At 44.9% G+C, this 17,837-nt stretch overlaps 1 protein-coding gene across 2 annotated transcripts in view; it reads right to left on the reverse strand.

The window, feature by feature from the left end:
* The window catches only part of KIAA0319L (KIAA0319 like), a 61,937-nt gene that overhangs the window by 20,989 nt on the left and 23,111 nt on the right, over positions 1 to 17,837 (reverse strand). For both annotated transcript variants that reach the window (XM_035120970.2, XM_060275814.1), the window contains exons 4-10: positions 16,305 to 16,578; positions 13,466 to 13,567; positions 11,627 to 11,724; positions 11,014 to 11,101; positions 9,078 to 9,170; positions 7,947 to 8,079; positions 4,152 to 4,380 (exon numbers count right to left, since the gene is read on the reverse strand). In XM_035120970.2, coding sequence (XP_034976861.2) covers positions 4,152 to 4,380; positions 7,947 to 8,079; positions 9,078 to 9,170; positions 11,014 to 11,101; positions 11,627 to 11,724; positions 13,466 to 13,567; positions 16,305 to 16,578 — 1,017 coding nt within the window. The remainder of the gene's footprint in view (positions 1 to 4,151; positions 4,381 to 7,946; positions 8,080 to 9,077; positions 9,171 to 11,013; positions 11,102 to 11,626; positions 11,725 to 13,465; positions 13,568 to 16,304; positions 16,579 to 17,837) is intronic.

Genomic DNA, 17,837 nt, shown 5'->3' on the forward strand with positions numbered 1-17,837 from the left:
CCTCAGCGAACTTCTTCTCGAGAAACTTTGCAGAAGAGCACCAGATCCAGCTTCTGCAGCTGGATTTTCCCCTTCACGTGGCAACCATTGACGGCAGAGAGCTGCTGGGAGGGGCCATCACTCATCAAACCCCCCCCCCATGAGAATGACGGTGGGAAGGCACTCAGAGACACTGGCATTCAACGTCACCACCATCTCAGACCCCCCCATCGTCTTGGGCATGAGCTGGCTGGCGCGCCACGACCCCTCCATCAGTTGGCACCAGAGATGCATCACTTTTGGATCGGACTTTTGCCTGGAACATTGCATGCAGCACCAACCAGGGGAGGGGCCTCCGATAGCCACGGTGGCCACCATGCATGTCAAAGGGGGTGAGGCGATACCCAAGCCGTACTGGGACCTGCAGGAGGTCTTCAGCGAAGCGGAGTCCGACCACCTACCCCCACACAGGCCTTTTGACTGCCAGATCAACCTGGTGCCCGGGGCAACTATACCCCCAGCCAAGCTGTACGCCATGTCAGACCAGGAACTGGAGGATCTGCGCGCTTTCATCGACAAGAACCTCAAGCGGGGGTTCATCAGAGAAAGCAAGGCAGCAGGGGGCAGCCCGGTCTTCTGGGTGGACAAGAAAGACACACAACAGCGCCGCCTGGTGGTGGATTTCAGACGGCTGAACAGCATGACGGAACCGGTGGCTTTCCCTATGCCCAGAGTGGATGATCTGCTGACAGCAGCACGCAGGGGCAAGATCTTCACCAAGCTCGACCTGAGGGGGGCGTACAACTTGATCAGGATCCGGGAAGGCGATGAGTGGAAGACCACGATGTTCACGCCTCTGGGCTCTTTTGAATATCTGGTGATGCCCTTCGGGTTGCAAGGGGGCTCAGCATGCTTCCAGGCCTTCATGCACCACGTCCTGGGGTCCCTACTCTTCAAGAACTGCTTGGTCTTCCTAGATGACATCCTTATCTATTCCAATGACCCAGTGCAGCATGTGAAAGATGTCAGGGAAGTGTTGCAGCGCCTGAAGGAGAACCACCTGTATGTGAAGCTGGAGAAGTGCAAGTTTCACACCAAAGAGGTGGACTTCCTGGGCTACAAGCTGTCAGACAAGGGGCTGGCGATGGACAAGGACAAGGTGCAGGCCATCCTGGACTGGCACAGCCCCAGGACGCGCAAAGATGCCCAACGCCTACTAGGCTTCGCCAACTTCTACAGGGAGTTCATCAAGAACTTCTCTCGCGTTACGGCTCCCATCACTGACTGCCTGAGAGGCAAGCAGAAGTTCAGGTGGACACCAGAGGCGCAAGCAGCGTTCGAAAGCCTCAAAAGGGTGTTCGCCTCGGACCAGAACCTGTTCCACGTGGTTCAGGACGCGCCCCTACGCATTGAGACAGATGCTTCTGAGAAAGCTGTGGGCGCCATTTTGTTGCAACTGGACGCCAACAGGGAGTGGAGACCCTGTGCCTTCTTCTCCAGGAAGTTGACACAGCCCGAGCGCAACTACACGGTGTTTGACAAAGAACTTCTTGCGATCCACGCTGCGTTCAAACATTGGAGACACTTCCTGGTGGGCGCCAAGCACCCCATCCAGGTGTGCACAGACCACAAGAACCTGGAGTTCTGGAGAACGGCCAGGGTGCTCAACCAGCGGCAGATACGGTGGGCAGAGTTCTTCTCGAACTTCAACTTCTCCATACACTACATCCCGGGGGAGCAGAATGTCAGGGCGGATGCCCTCTCCCGCAAGCCAGAGTACATGGAGGAGGAGGCGCCACCGGCACCAAGGCACATTTTCCCCCCGTCAGCATGGTCCTGCGGAGCAGCAGTGGTGAGCGAGGCAGAACTCACAGCACTGACGGCAGCGGATGAATTTGCCAACCGCATCTTCAGAGAACTGAGAGGGGGGAGGGAGCAGGCAAAGGACTTTGCAGAACGCAGGGGGCTGCTTTTCTACAAGGGTGCACTGTACCTGCCCACCACCCAGCTTAGACGTACGGTCCTCAAGCAGATGCACGACAACCCAACGGCGGGTCATTTTGGAAGGGACAAAACCGCTCACCTAGTCATGAGACACTTCTGGTGGCCAGGGGTGAGGGAAGATGTTCGAGACTATGTACGGGGCTGTGACACCTGCCAGAGGGCAAAGGTGGTCAGAGCAGCGCCAGCAGGATTGCTGGAGCCCTTAGCCACACCACACAGGCCGTGGGAAGTGGTGTCCATGGACTTCATCACAGATCTGCCTTCTTCCAGGGGCAAGACCGCAGTGTTGGTGGTGGTGGACCTCATGTCCAAAATGTGCCACTTTATACCGTGTGCCAGGGCGGTCTCTGCAGAAGAGACAGCCAAACTGTTTGTAGATCACGTATTCAGACTGCATGGATTACCTTTAAGGGTTATTTCGGATCGTGGCCGCCAATTTGTTTCCAGGTTCTGGCGGCGGCTCATGAACCTCCTGCAGGTGGAGGTCAGCTTGTCGACGGCTAGACACCCGCAGACCAATGGACAGGCGGAGAGGGTCAACGCCATTCTGCAGCAGTACCTGAGATGCTACGTCAGCCAGCGGCAAACGGACTGGGTGGATCGCCTGCCACTGGCAGAATTTGCCTACAACAATGCAGTGCACGTCTCCACAGGGGTGTCGCCCTTTAAGGCCAATTACGGGCGCGACCTCAGATCTTTCCCAGAGAGGGAGGGGGAGGAGGAGGAGGAGGGCCCACAGGCTGAGGATTGGGCAGAGGAACTGGAGACGGTGCACCAGCAGCTCAGAGAACACTTGGAGAGGGCCAAGGAAGCGTACAAAAAGGGGGCGGATCGCCACAGGCGACTAGGGGAGGTCATCAGGGTGGGGGACAAGGTTTGGTTGTCCTCGGAGGGCCTTCCCACCAGAGGGAGGTGCAAAAAGCTGGCACCCAGACGGCTGGGCCCCTTCACGGTCACGCAACAGGTCAACCCGGTGGCATACAGGCTGGCACTGCCAGAGGATATGAGGGTGCATCCAGTGTTTCATAGATCGCTGCTGTCGCCGTACAGGGAAAGCAGCAGGCTCCGAGACAGCGAACAAACCCCCGAGGGAGGGGGGGAGAGGGGAGGCAGGGAGCAACTCAATGAGGCCACGGCCATCCTTGATTCACGGAGAGGGGTGGGGGGCCTGGAGTACCTCATGGCATGGGAGGATGCTCCACCGTCCCAGAATGAATGGGTCCCAGCCACTCAGATACAGGAGGAATTCTTGGTGGAAGAATTTCACGCCCTCTATCCCCACAGACCCAAGCCCTGGCACATGGAAAGGGAGGGGGAGGAGGAGGAGGCAAGGGAGAGCAGCTCACCATGGCGCTGGGAAGCGGAGTTTGAGGATTCGGGAGACGAGATATGGGTGTCACCGAGATCCACACAGTCAGAGGCAGAAGCAGATTGGCAGCACATTTTTACCCCCACCAGCTCGGACGCCACGGAATTTTTGGGATTCCAGTCCTCCCAGGCGGAAGGGGGAGCCTCGCAGGACTGGGCGGAGGTGTTCACACCAACGGGCTCGGAAAGCACTGAGTTCTTAGGCTTCCAGTCGTCACCGACACCTGGGGGGGACCTGGGGAGGGGAGAAGGGGAGCTTGGAAGGGGGGTGGATGTGAGGGACAGGGGATATCGCGAAGTCCCTCCCCTCCTGAGTTCAAGCCCATCACCGACCACAGGGGGAAGCAGAGGGAGCTCCGATTCCAGTGGGGAAGCAGGAAGTCGGGTCCGAGGCTCAGGCAAGGTAGCGGAGCCAGGGTCCCAGGTGGGACAGGAAGGGGGAAGTAAGGGGGGGAGACCCATCCCCCCAACTCCAGAATTACGCCGGAAGAGGAGGGGAAAGAGGATGGGGCTTCCAAGACTTTTGTGCTGGGGAAAAACGCGCCAAAAGTCACTTGGAGGTTCTGAAACCGACTGACCACATCACTCCGTGTAAATAGCATGACTTCAGCACTGTAAATACGCAGCACCAATAAAAGAATAAAAATGCAGAGCTGCGTAGCGTCGTTACTCTGAAGTAGTCCACTCCGGCCACTGTGACAACGGTGATTAAACAAATTGATTTACATGAACTTAAACATAATAGGAAATGTTTATTGAAGTGTGTTGACTCCTCTCAAGGCGGAGCCCCAAGATCTTACCTGCATCTCTACCACTTTCCCTTTGCTGCTAGGGCTGAGGGACCATTCATAGCTGATAATGCCGTGGTCATCTGTGCTCTGGTTCCCATAGAGGGTGATGGAGTTTTGGGGCAGAGTGATAACCTGGTTAGGGCCTGCATTTGCTACGGGTGGGTAATCCACTGCTTTGTTCACAGTCAGGCTGGCAGTGGTGGAGTTGCTGGCACCATCAGAGTCCACCACAGTGAGGCTGAAGAGGAAGGAAGGAAGATAATTCAAAGGGAAAAGCTCAAAGGGAGCCACTGGCAGAGACTGAGTAGTAATCTCCCCCCACCAGCCCCAAAGGAACAGGGCTTAAGCTAAATATGTATAAACTTGGGGGGGGGGGCAAAGACGAATGCCTGGAACAACTAGGAGGGAAACATGCAAATATCAAAATGTGATGCTATTTTAAACAAATGTACAACATGGAACTAAAGCTACATTCAAACACGTCCGTATTTATAACAAGAAAATAAAGAAATCACAATGCCAGATACACATTTACAGACTCAAAGTCTATTCACAAATAATGATTTTATTGTAGATTTTTGTAATGTTTGTGTATTTTATTTTGCCATATACCTTAAAATATTATTTTATGAAGTGGTATAGAAATCACCTTTAATAAATAAACTCAAAACTGTGTCAAACAGATCCAAAAAGTCTATTTTTAAAAATCTTGTGTTCTCACTCTTGCTGAGGTGAGAATTCATTCACCAATAGAAACCTATTTTTGACAGAGCACTGGTTTTACATATGTAAGAATAATGTACTTTCCCCCCAAAAAACTGTATTTAAAAATAAATAAATGATAACACATATCATTTTTTACAGGTAGGTAGCCGTGTTGGTCTGACGCAGTCAAAACAAAATAAAAAAATCCTTCCAGTAGCACCTTAGAGACCAACTAAGTTTGTCATAGGTATGAGCTTTCGTGTGCATGCACACTTCTTCAGATACACTGAAACAGAAGTCACTAGACTCTTATGTATAGTCAGAGGGTGGGGAGGGGTATTACTCAGAAGGGTGGTGGGAGTGGGTTATTGGCTGATAGGAGTGGTAAACCTGTTGTCGACTGTTAACGACTGCATATCATTTTTGGCTTTTCTGAAGAGCCTGCTTTCACATGGATAAGTTATTCAGGCAAAATCACACATGACATAATAAAATTTCTTTACACAGGATAACTAGTGGCTGAAATTATGAATTAATTCCATTGAAAAGCAGGTGAACTGAAAGTTATATGTGTGGTTTATATCTGAGGCAACCCATTCACATGTGCCAGGGATCAAGTGATGAGTGTAACCAGCTCTCTCTTAGGGCAATGGCTAAACAAATAAGAGAACTGGCTCAGACCAATAAACTGCATTTTGTCTGCCTAAGTTCACAAAAACAAAGAATGGCTGTATCTATCCCATTACTGCTGAAGTCTGACTGTTGGAAGTATTCTGCTCTGAAAGGTCATCTCAGTCTTCTGCCACTCACATTTAATAGCTCCTAATTAATGAATCAACTGAACCCTTTTTTAAAAAAACATGTATGCTAATGGATATCATCACACCATCCTGTGGCAATGAGTTACACAGGCCAAGTTGTTTTCTCTGTACTTCCTTTTGTTTACCTCTAACATGCTGTATGAGAAGTGGCCCTACGGTAAAGTATTAAGTGCTCCTTGGGAAAGCACTGTTAATTAGCCAACTGTGTGACAAACATTTTCACAGAGTCTCTCTGTCATTTATTTCCATTTACAGATGGGGAGAAAGGGGAGGTTGGAGCCACATGGAAAGGAAAAGGCTTGGAAATGAAGCAGCAATGGTAACACTAAAGCCCCTCATCCAGAAGCTCTTTTTACCAGGGTCATAGGTCAGAAGCAGAGCCCATGCTTTGTGTCTAGTGGGTCCCAATCAGGATGAGCATCAAGCTCTACAGTTAAAAGGATCTCAGGTCAAAGTATGCAGTGCAGCACTAGACAGACCAACAGTCTGACAACTTCATATGTGTATCTCTCCTGGCCTCATTACTGCTGATAAGGTCAATATGCATGAATAGCCTGTCATAATTTGCTGGGGGTGTGTGGACAGGAGGGAAACACATAATTTACAGTTCAGACAATTTCCTATTATATGCTAGTGGGTTCTGTAATTGCTCTCATCAAATGTCACCCATACAGGACCTGCAAGCTGGAAAAAAAAACATTAAAAATAATAGAATGAGGCTACCCACAGATTTGTAAGTCCTGCTTGCAATTAAAACAGTTTATTTTAAAGCTGGTATTCACCGTTGAAGCCAAAATATCTGTTTAAAAAACTCTCAAAATGCATTAACAAAACTCTCTTTCTAAGGATTAAAAGAGAGAGAGAGCTTAGCAACTGAGATAATCAAATGCGTGTGCAGACTTCACAAGTAAAAGCACAAAAATCTTTACAACCAGAATTTGGATCATTTGCTGTACAGCACACTCCCAACTTCTTCCCCTTCTAAAAACAGGCTTGTAATAGGGGCTGTGCAAGTCATTAATTATTTAAAATCATTGGTAAAGCAACAGAGGAAACAGACCTTTAGAGGTGGAAAGAACCCAGTTCACACTGGCTTAGCAAGAACAAGCAGGTGTGTGGATACCCAGAAGGAAACTCGCAGCTGCTTTTCCTTTCTCCGGGTCTTCCTACTGCTGCACAACCCAGGGCTAAGCCATGGTTTGGATGAGCATTACATGCACACCTGAGCTCTTGGTTTGTCTTGCTCCCAACCAAAACACAAGCAGTAACCAAGGCTAACCACTTGTGATTTGAGAAGACAATACACAAGCTCAAATTCACACATAACACTAAGCCAAACCACAGCTTAGTTCTGGCTAGTGTGGCAGCAGGGGAATTGGGGAGGACCAACTTAACCACAATTTACTCTCTGGGTACCCAAAGAACTTGTGTGAATGAAGATAAAGCACTTTACTGGCTCCCCAATTTCCAGGGAGAGAACACAAAGCTGAGACACACAGTTTAACCATGGAGTACTGTATACTAAAAAAGATTCTTTGCTAGGCTTAGTATTGGCACCTCTACAGCAATACAATTTCATTTTTCAACCTACTGAATATTTCAAGTATGAAGCAAATGGCAGACACACACAGAATCACCCTCATTCCATAACTATAAAGCTGAGGTCGGCTACACTAAACCAAAAGAAAATTGAATTATTACAGGAGAACTCTACTTGAGCTACCTTGAACCTTTTATAAACTCATCTAAACATATTCTTACCCAATATATTCATTTTTCAGATGGGCCTTAGAATAATCAATTTATTCCTGGACCTTTTATCCCCAACTAAAAATCACAGTGACATATTCAATAGTTATATGCCAAATCCAATGCCATTTTTATAATGAGAGAGGGTGAAAATAAATGGTTTAGAGCTGGGGGCAAAATAAGCTCTGCTATATGGCACATGCATTCCTTCCACTATTCCCCCCACCCTTCACATTAGCTATCTAGTCACATATAACAGTTTAAATTGAGAGATTACAATTTTATGAATAACCTCAACCTCCACGGTCAGGGAAACTATAAAATGTGACTAGGTAGCAAAAAGTTGTTGCTGGTTTGTTTTGTAAATTGTTAGCTGATACATTGTTTTCCTTGGCTCACGTGAACAAAGGCTAAACTGGCTCTTTAACATACTAAGGGCTGATTTCATTAATTGGTTTGTGTCACCTATCTTATGCTTTAGATCTAGAAAATCCAAACCAGAGTTATGATCCCAGGTTCTTTGTCTTACCTGAACGTGTAATTTCCTGGCACCAGATTGGTCAGTTTCAGAATCGCAGTGTCTGCTGATACCTTCTCCTCCCGTAGAGGCCCCTTCAGTTCTTCCCAGTGGTAACTGACTATTTTGTCATCATCAGTACTGTCTGATTCAATGAAAACAGATAAAGCCACATTCCCAGTAAGTTCAGGAGGAATTTAAATCTATTTACAAAGTAGCTTAAGGCCATACTACCAGTATAGCAACTTTCACAAGGGACAAGAGTTAATTTTCTTTTTAAACTGTGAAGCTATGCTTAATGTGTCATGTGATAAAAGAAAGAGTATTTAAAATATGAATGATAGTCCCCAGAAATAAAATAAAAAAATTCCTTCAGTAGCACCTTAAAGACCAACTAAGTTTATATTTTGGTATGAGCTTTTGTGTGCATGCACACTTCTTCAGATACACTAGATACACGTTTCTAGTGTATCTGAAGAAGTGTGCATGCACACGAAAGCTCATACCAAAATATAAACTTAGTTGGTCTTTAAGGTGCTACTGAAGGAATTTTTTTATTTTGCTTCGACTCAGACCAACACGGCTACCTACCTGTAACTAGTCCCCAGAAATGTGATTGCTGAATGAAAATAAGAATGAACACACTGGTAGAATCCATGCACCATTAATGTGAAGGTCCCAGATTATATCCCACATCACTTCAGCAAAAAACATCTCAGGTAGAAGGGCTGGGAAAGATCCTTGGCTGAGATTCTAGGGGGCGACTATCAGTATTACAATAATAAGCTCAGATCTTGAGCTGAAAAAGATACCCCAGCCCTGAGCTAAAGGGACCAGAAGGCTGAATCTTTGTGGTGCAGCTTCATATGTTTAAACAAGTCCAGTGAGCAGATGTTTTCCTTGTACTGAGTTGGGGCTACCCTAATTTACTAATGCATTTGGCAGTGAAGACCAGTAGCTACAAATCTACATGTGCCCACAAATTGATCAACAGTCAGTGCCCGATTTGAACTGATCCTAATGATACATCAGCGACATTGCTCTAGAATCCCATTCCTTAATAGACAGTCTTGCTCAGTCTCCTCCATGACTTTTATCTAAGGCTTGCAGGAATAGATTGCAGTAGTTTTAGTAGGTACTTACGGCTGCCATCAATGACTGTTGAGGTAGTTGGTAGTGAGATCTCCAGGAACTGGGGTAACACAATGGCCACAGGGGGCTGATTCACTCGAGGCTCTGTGATGAAAAACAGAACTATGACAGCCACCATAGAAAGTTACCATCCTAGTCAACTGCAGCGTTGTAGCTAAGAGATGGAGCTGTGAATCAGGAAGTCCAGGGCTCAAACCTCACCTCTGCCATGAACTCATTAAATGGCCTTAAGGAAAGATGGTCTCTCCCAACCTCAGCAAATACCCCTCATCTTTTCAATTTGCAACATGGGATAAGGATTTTAAAACAATAAACAAGAAGCACTTTGAACACTCGCAAACAGCTACATAAATTGCACATATTAAATTGTACATATTAATATATTATTGAACTTGCGGTTAAAACTTGCCTTAGAAATGGGACATCCTAGGTGACTTTAGGCAAGCGAACTCACTGAGCCTCAACCTTCCTGTTTGCAATATGGAAATAATACCACTAACCTATTTTACAGGATTATTGTAAGGATCACAGATATATAGCTGGTGAAGTGCTTTGAGTGCTTACAGGAAGTGGCACTTTCCACACAATCAATAGAAGTCACTGCCTTCCTTCTATTGCTACAGTACAGAGCTCTGAGGAACCTTGGAACATATTAAGCCCTGCTAGCAGCACCTAGTGGTATTTGGAGGAATAACTATGCCAAGAATAATGATACATAGTTTGCCTTTGGAATCAAAACCTTTGCCTGAGGAATCAAAACCAGCTCTCACACAACCGGAATTAGGGAGAAAAGGGGTTTCTTAGTTAGCAGAGACCTGAATCTTGGTACAGTCGTACCTCGGGTTATGAACAACCCGGGTTACGAACAACCCGGGTTACGAACTGCGCAAACCCGGAAGTATTTTCGGCACGTGCGCATTTGCGCACGCGCAAGGCGCCCTTTTCGGGTTACAAACTTTTTGGGTTACGAACTGCGATCCGGAACGGATCGCGTTCGTAACCCGAGGTACCACTGTACTTTTCATTCTAGAAGTCAATCACTGGCTATCAGAAACCATTAGGCCTGCTTCCTCCCTTTTCATGGACAAAGAAGATCTGAGAGATCTATGGCTAGTGAAATACAGGCTCTTTTACTTGGATGGCCATTCTCATCAATTATCTTTGTTTATATGCCATTGTGACATTCTGAAGGCAACAGTGTTGGTAAAGGTATTCCTACCACTCCCTGGGGAGCAGCAGCACCTGGCTGCTAATCCTTCCAAGGACCATCTACTATTCTACTAGATCAGGGGTCAGCAACCTTTTTCAGCCATGGGCCGGTCCACCATCCTTCAGACCATGTGGTGGGCCAGACTATATTTTGAAAAAAAAATATGAACGAATTCCTATGCCCCACAAATAACCCAGAGATGCATTTTAAATAAAAGCACACATTCTACTCATGTAAAAACATGCTGATTCCTAGATTGACCATGGGCCGGATTGAGAAGGCGATTGGGCTGCATCCGGCCCACGGGCCTTAGGTTGCCTACCCCTTTTCTATCCTATGACCTTCCAAAAAACATTAGCCGTGTCCAGCCTTGGTAGTAGCAACCCAATTTGGAGTGAATTTTGGCTCACAATTTGTTTTGGGAAGTGTGAATTAGTTAGGTGTGCCTAATCACAAAGCTATGCCATACAGGCAAGAAAATGGCAGGCACTAAGAGGAGCACTCCTGATGCTGCCACCCACCATAAAACAAGGCAACGAAGAAGACAAAAGTTGAAGAAGACAAAACAAGGCAATGAAGAAGACAAAACAAGGCAATGAAGAAGACAAACACACACCAGCTGTCTTGCATCTCAAGCTTTCAAGCTTTTGTGGAGATTGCTTTTCACAAAAGGAAATATATAACCTACAAGCTGGTAAATGTATCTGCTAATCATACCTGGTTTAACTGTCACATTCACCATTCCTTCTCCGTGAGCATTATCACCATCTACTATCACATTGAATTCATACAGGCCAACTGTGAGCTAGCAAAGAAAATGAACAGGGCACATTAGACATGGGCAAGGCTGTGTCTACCTGCCCCCACCCCAAAATTAGATCACTACAATGATGTTAGTACCTCATAGCAAGCAACTAACATATACTGAATTATGAGAGACATGAGCCATTGATGCCATCTGCTCAGATGAGAATAAACCCCTTCTCTATTTGGACCTTAACATCCTGCATTACCTGGGCCTTGTGCTAAGGGGGAAGTGGGGATATTTTATTTTATTTTATTTTTGTCTACTGTGGTCTCAGCAACTCAACAAAAGCAAGGAGAGGATGTGAACTCAAAGCCACTAACAGTTTCATTGTACCCGACACCCCAGAGAACTACAATATGTACAGTAGTTAGATGGGCCAATGGTCTGACAGCATAAAGCAGCTTCAGTATATATATTAATACACACTGTAACATTTGCTTCCCCTAACCTTGCAGCATGACAGTGCAAAAGCCTACAACTGAGATTTTAGATTTAAGAGTTGCCAAAAAGCAAGAGATTCACCTTGGATAATTTGAGAATCTGTGAGTGCTGTCCTTCCATTTCTCCACTGTAGTCGGTGGGGTGTGTGATCAGCCTCCAGTCATAGGAGTAGCTAGTCCCTAAACAAACAAACAAACAAACAAACCAGAGGTTAGAAGAGCCCACTATCAAAAGAAACTGAATGAGAAGATCAAAGCATCTCAGAAGCTTAAGCCTTATCTTGAAGATTCACACTAATGTCACTTCAGAATACTAAGTTGTGTTATATCCACATGTGGTGGGTCCAGCACATATTGGGAGTGAAACTGATGCAATAGAAAGGATTCCTCATATAACCTGAGATTTGAAAAACAAAAAAAGTAAATAATTTCATACTGATTATGGCCAGAATATGTCATGCTAAATCTTGGGAAAGAATGTCCATTCCCATCACTGCAGAGTGGGAAAGTAAAATATAAGAATATCCTGTTACTGTATATGAAATCTAATTAACTGCACCAGAATTAAAGAAGGGAGACTATACACTTAAAACATCCCATCCAAAAAAACCTTGCAGTGTAAGGCATGTATTGAATACTGCAAAATAAAACACACACTTCCACTGGCGGAGGAACGGGGGTGCAGAGGGAGTGGACCACCCCCGGCACCACTATTCCGGTAGGGTGCCATCATGGCACCCCCCCCCCGCACCAGGCACCACACCTCCAGAACGCATGTTGCGCCCCCTCAGGTGGCATGCCACGCCCCCAGAACGTGCACCATGCCCCCCACAGGTGGCGTGCTACGCCCCCAGGAGGCGAGCCAACCATGGCCCCGCTTGCTCTCCACCCCCAGTAGCGGAGCATGCAGCTTCACCACTGCACACTTTTACCAGCATAACATGCTTATTTAGCGGACTAGAAATTGTTGCTTATTCCAACTAACCATCTATATTTCTATTTGCAAGGCAATTTATTTATAAATAAAATGAAATTAACACCAAATATATATAACAGTATTTATAGAGCCCTTCCAGATGACCTGTTTATGTAGCATTACTCCTGATTTACTTCTACAAAGATAACACGGTGGTTAGACTATGACTGTTGAGCATGTGCTCCGATTTGTTTACAGGATAGTTATATGAAAATGACCATTCATCATGCATTCATTCTGATTTGATTTTGGGGAGTTTACACATCTTCCTATTAATAATTCATTCATCCCACACTTTTCAGTGTATTTTGCACTTACCTAACTGTAAAACTTTTTTTAAAGTGGATTTGTTATGTTAGGGCAACAGAGCCATAGCTGCCAAGTTATCCCTTTTTTTCAGGGATTTTCCATTATGCTGAATAGGCTTCCTCGCGAGAAAAGGGAAAACTTGGCAGCTATGAACAGAGCACTTATTCCACCTTAATTGTGAAAACTTAATTTGGCATGTGCTTTAATACCTCTCACAAAATGGTAACAGTTTGCACCCAAAATATATAAAGTTGAGTCAGTTCTATGCCCATCTAAGCAACCATCTCTGCTCAGGAAAGAGCCTCCCCTGGACTCTTGCAAATATTTGCACTCTCAAGGTATATAAAAAGCTGTTCAAAGCGGAATTCAGTGTGTGGAGGCTGTGTACACACAACTGGCTCAGAACTGGCCAGTGTATCTTGGAGTTAGCCCAGATGAACTTCTTCCTGCCATGCTCATGTGAACAGGCTTTACCTGTTGATTACCAAGCAGGTTTGACTGAGCATTTCCAGCTTCATCGCCTATCTTGAGCTGACATTAAAGGAGCATGCATCTCTTCCAGCAAAACTATCAAGGTGGCAAACTCAGGTTTGCTACCACATACGGTACTATGTGCCATAGCCCCCTGGGTTCTACCTTTAGGTGGTGGAGGCAAGACGTATGCATTCAGCTCCACTTCATTCTTTGGTAGTGTCACTTCAACACTGTCTCCAGCAGAAACTGCCAGTTTCTTAATAACTGTAAGAGAGAGAGAATTTAAATTAAAAGACAAGGCCATTTCACATGTTACATTTTTCCATTCATATACCCAGATGCTTGTGGAAGAAGTATTGGCTCAGTTTGGATGTGATGGTAACTCATGGTTGAACTTTGCATGCAGGCCAGCCCTTCATTTCCTCCTTGCAGCAGCCAAAAAGGATATGACATTGTCACTTCAAAAAGAAGGGGAAAGCATGAGAGAGTAGAACACACTGAGAACTATGTATTCATTTTTAAAAGCACAGAGATGCAGCAAGGCACGACTGTAGGAGGAGATCAAAAGCATCCACTTTCCATTCTGAACTAACCAGAGATTCTCATTATGTCCAGTGCTTTTTTCCTACAAAAAATGCTTTGGGGTACTCTCATTTTCCTACTCCTATTGAAATACAGCCCCTCAATGAAGCCAAACTTAGATTCACAAAATGTTTAAGGATATGCATCCCCTTGCGTCCCTCAAGGAAAAAGGCACTGATTATGTCTAAACTGGTTTGATCCTGACATGTTTGAACAAACTAGAGTCTTCCACCCCAACCCGTTTGGATACAATGAGAAATTCTGGTTTGTTTTAAACCAGAAGCGAAAGCTTCCAATCTTCCCTCACCCACACTAAATTTAAGGGTTGCTGCTGCTGTTTGTTGTGCATGCCATGCTAACCAACAGTTTTAAACCTGTTACATCCAAAAGGAGCCATTGTGTGAATGAGTCATATGCTTCTCAATTAACTACAGCAGTTTTCAATATTCTGGAGCCTGGAATACGGAAATGCATGTTTTTGATGAGAAGCAAGCTGTGCGTAATAACCCCGGGCACACAAATTGCTTGCAGAAATCATCCCACGTCTCAAAATTAAAGTGCACCACAAGCCCTTAGTTGCAAAGCTTTAGAAATAACAAGCTACAAATTATTAAACTATAACATCCCATCCTTTAAACTTAGGTGCCATTTGAGATTTTAAACTGAAAGTGAATACAAACCAACAGAATCATACAGAAATTAAACTCTTTTCTATCTTTCTGGAAAATTCAACATGCACTTTGTGCTCTGTACTGAAGGGAGATGTCAGCCAGGTGCAGTAGAGATGAGAAGAGCTGAATCAGATATGTTTCAGGAGACAATCTAGCTGCTCTTTCTCAAACTGAAAGGGACAAGAGCCTCTATTTATTCAACTGTAAGCTTAGCCTTTTACAAACATGGCAAGAATTTACACTATTCTGAGCTGGAAACTGAGAAGCATTTTAAGGTCCAAGTAAGTATGCAGATCCCATAAAATTTAAATCTCTGGTACTTGTTGTACCTTTGCAAAAGGGGTGGTATCACTGAAATTGATCTTTATGCTTTGTTTAAATTTTAGAAGCACTCCAGTTCTTCTCAAACAGACCAGCCCTTCATTGCCCCCTTGCAACAAACATGGCACTTTAGCTTCAGAATAAAAGGGGTGGTGGGAAGGATGGAACAGTAGAACACCTTCATATTTAAAAAAAACAGAGAGAGGAGAAAAACATATATGACCATAGACCATATATAGAGTTAGAACACTAGGCCCTCAAGCTCAGTATTGCCCAAATTAGTGATAGGGATTCTGTGGCCCTTCAGATGTTCGACTGCAGCTCCCATCAGTGCTGCCCAGCATGACCAATAACAGGTGTGCAACAACATCTGGAGGGCCACAAGTTCCCCACCACTGCACTGCATGACAGTGGCTCTCTAGTGTTTAGACAAGAGCTTTTCCCCAGTCCTACCTGGAGATACAAGGGATGGAACCTGGAGCCTCTGTATAGAAAGCATGAGCCCTTCCCTCAAAATACACTTGGAAAAGAGGTATAGCATGGAGGCGAAGACTGAGCGACTGCAAAATAACCTCATCTCAACCACAAACCCACTAAGAGACTGTAAGCAAGCCATTACTTTATCAGTCACACACACTCCACATGAGGAGAAGACTACTGGCCTCCTTTATAGGACTGTTACAAAGGTTCATAAGATAAATGAGTGTGAAGTTCTTTGAAAACTTGAAATGTGTTAGATAAATGCTAATTATTATAATGATGAGCACAGTTGAGTGGTACCAACAGCCACCATTTTCTTTTTTCTTTAAAAAAAATGAGCTTTGTTTTGTTTGCTGCTGATTGACAGGAACTGGGTGCGAAAGAGGAGAACCAGGAATAGCACAGGTGTGCGGAAGGGAGAAATCTGAAATTGATGCTTCTGGGGGCTTAGCCACCAGCTGTTGGTATGAAAGTCCCAGCCAGGCTGCCAGAGAAGGAGAATGACAAAGTTTGAATGAGAACATAGAAAACAGAGATGTAAAATGTAAAAATTAAAAGCAGATCTCAAACTGAAGGTTGAAGTTAGAGGTGGGTCCCAGAAAAGGCAGCTGTATATAGTTTTTTGTAATTATTTCTCATCCGAGGCCAAGCACCTGTAAAACGTTTATTTCACTTATTCAAGCAATGGCACAACATAAAAGAGTAGCTGTGGAAAAGTGCAAAACCAGAATGATATGTTCCTAGATCTTGTACAATATCACCAAAATGTTTTTCCCCCTTCCAAACTAAGATAGCAAGATGTGATGTTTTAAACAAGCACTAGAAGAAAACTTCTGTCAAAACGTTTGGCAAAAGAACAGTCAGATTAAGAGCTGAGATGGTGGAACTATGCCAATAGCATTTAAAGGCAGGCTTACAACATTTCCTCACCCGACAGTTGCTCTTACCTGGTGTTGGGGCAGCAGTGCTGGGTTGCACAGCAGGGTTTGTTGGGACTACAAGATTACTATTATTGGTGGGGGCGCCAGTTGGAACAGAAGTAACCAGCTGCGTTTTCTCCATACTCTTCCCATGAAGACTGCTAGAAGTTGGAATGGCATCCTCCAACGAGAAAGGCTGGGTAGAAGTGTTGTTGGATGGCTCGACTTTCTCAGCGTTCGCAACAGGACTGGGGAATGCAGCTGCCAGAGAGGGTTCTGAAGTGGAGGCTCCAGCAGGGGCCTAGTGAAAGCAAGAACGCGAGAAAGCATTCACTGACCACAACATCCAAAATGGCATTTATAACCTAACTCTTATCATCACCAGAATTATTAATGTATGTGTCATATCACTTGAGAAAAACATGTTTGGTTAGAAACAGCTGGGGGTGCACGTGCACAAATAGCACATTTCTGGACAAGAAAGAGAGCGGGGGAAATCAAATTTCTGGAGACTGCATGCTGACTGGACAAAGTGCATACTGCCTGGAAAATGTACAAAATGCAACTGAGATATGCACACTCCCAGGGGCCTGTTGAAGGTTAGATAGATAAATAGATAGATAGATACTTTATTGTCATTGTACTTTAAACAGGTATCCTGACCAGAGAAGGTATAAAATTCTGTCAGTATATGCACATTTCCCAAGGCCTATTACAGATTATGTATCTTGACTAGGAAATGTGCATAATTCCTTCGTCATGGAATGATTATATACACTTGAATATGCACAGTGGCTGGCTGTTACCGGTATGCACATTAACCACTTAGTTTACATTCCTCTAAATTGTAAAATTCCTTCCCTACAGAGGTGCATGTCGCACCTTCACTATACAGTTTTCAGCTAGCGCTTTATGCTGGCCTTTGCTTGCCCAAGAGGTGTGTTTTAAATTGTTGTAACCTGCCTTGGGACCTGCTGGTGAAGGGAGCAAATAATAATAATAGGCCTGAATGGCAAAAAAAATGATGGGATTATGCAGATGTAAATTAACTAACAGCCTCTGCCACATGAGAGAACTGGATTTCAGATGCTGTTCAAAAGGAGCACATTGTGCAAACATAATTTCTGGTTTTATGGTCAAGAACTTGGGTGACGAGCTCATTTTGCTCACTTATAAAATTCTCCCACTTTTGAGTGCCGTGAGAGACTAATCAGACCAATGTAAACAAGACGAAGGAACAGACGAAAACAATTTCCTTTCTTTCATAAGAAAATTCCTTCCCCAGGCCCTCCTCATTCCAGTGGCTAGCCTGAGGCAGCCAGAACCAGACATTTCAGCTTTAACTGGGCTTATCTGTATATGCTACATATTTTACTCAGTTGATCTTTGTATAGCATAAGATGAACATTTAAATCACAGCACACAGAAATATCAACAACCTGGACTTGATTTTCATAACAAACAAAAATATCATAGTCCACTTTCTTGTGGCACAGTCAAATGGCAATACTTAAAAGGTCAAGCTAAGGGCGAGAAATTCATGACTTCTGTTATCATGTA

This window comes from Zootoca vivipara, chromosome 6, assembly GCF_963506605.1.
Source record: "Zootoca vivipara chromosome 6, rZooViv1.1, whole genome shotgun sequence".
NCBI classification, from domain to species: Eukaryota; Metazoa; Chordata; class Lepidosauria; order Squamata; family Lacertidae; genus Zootoca; species Zootoca vivipara.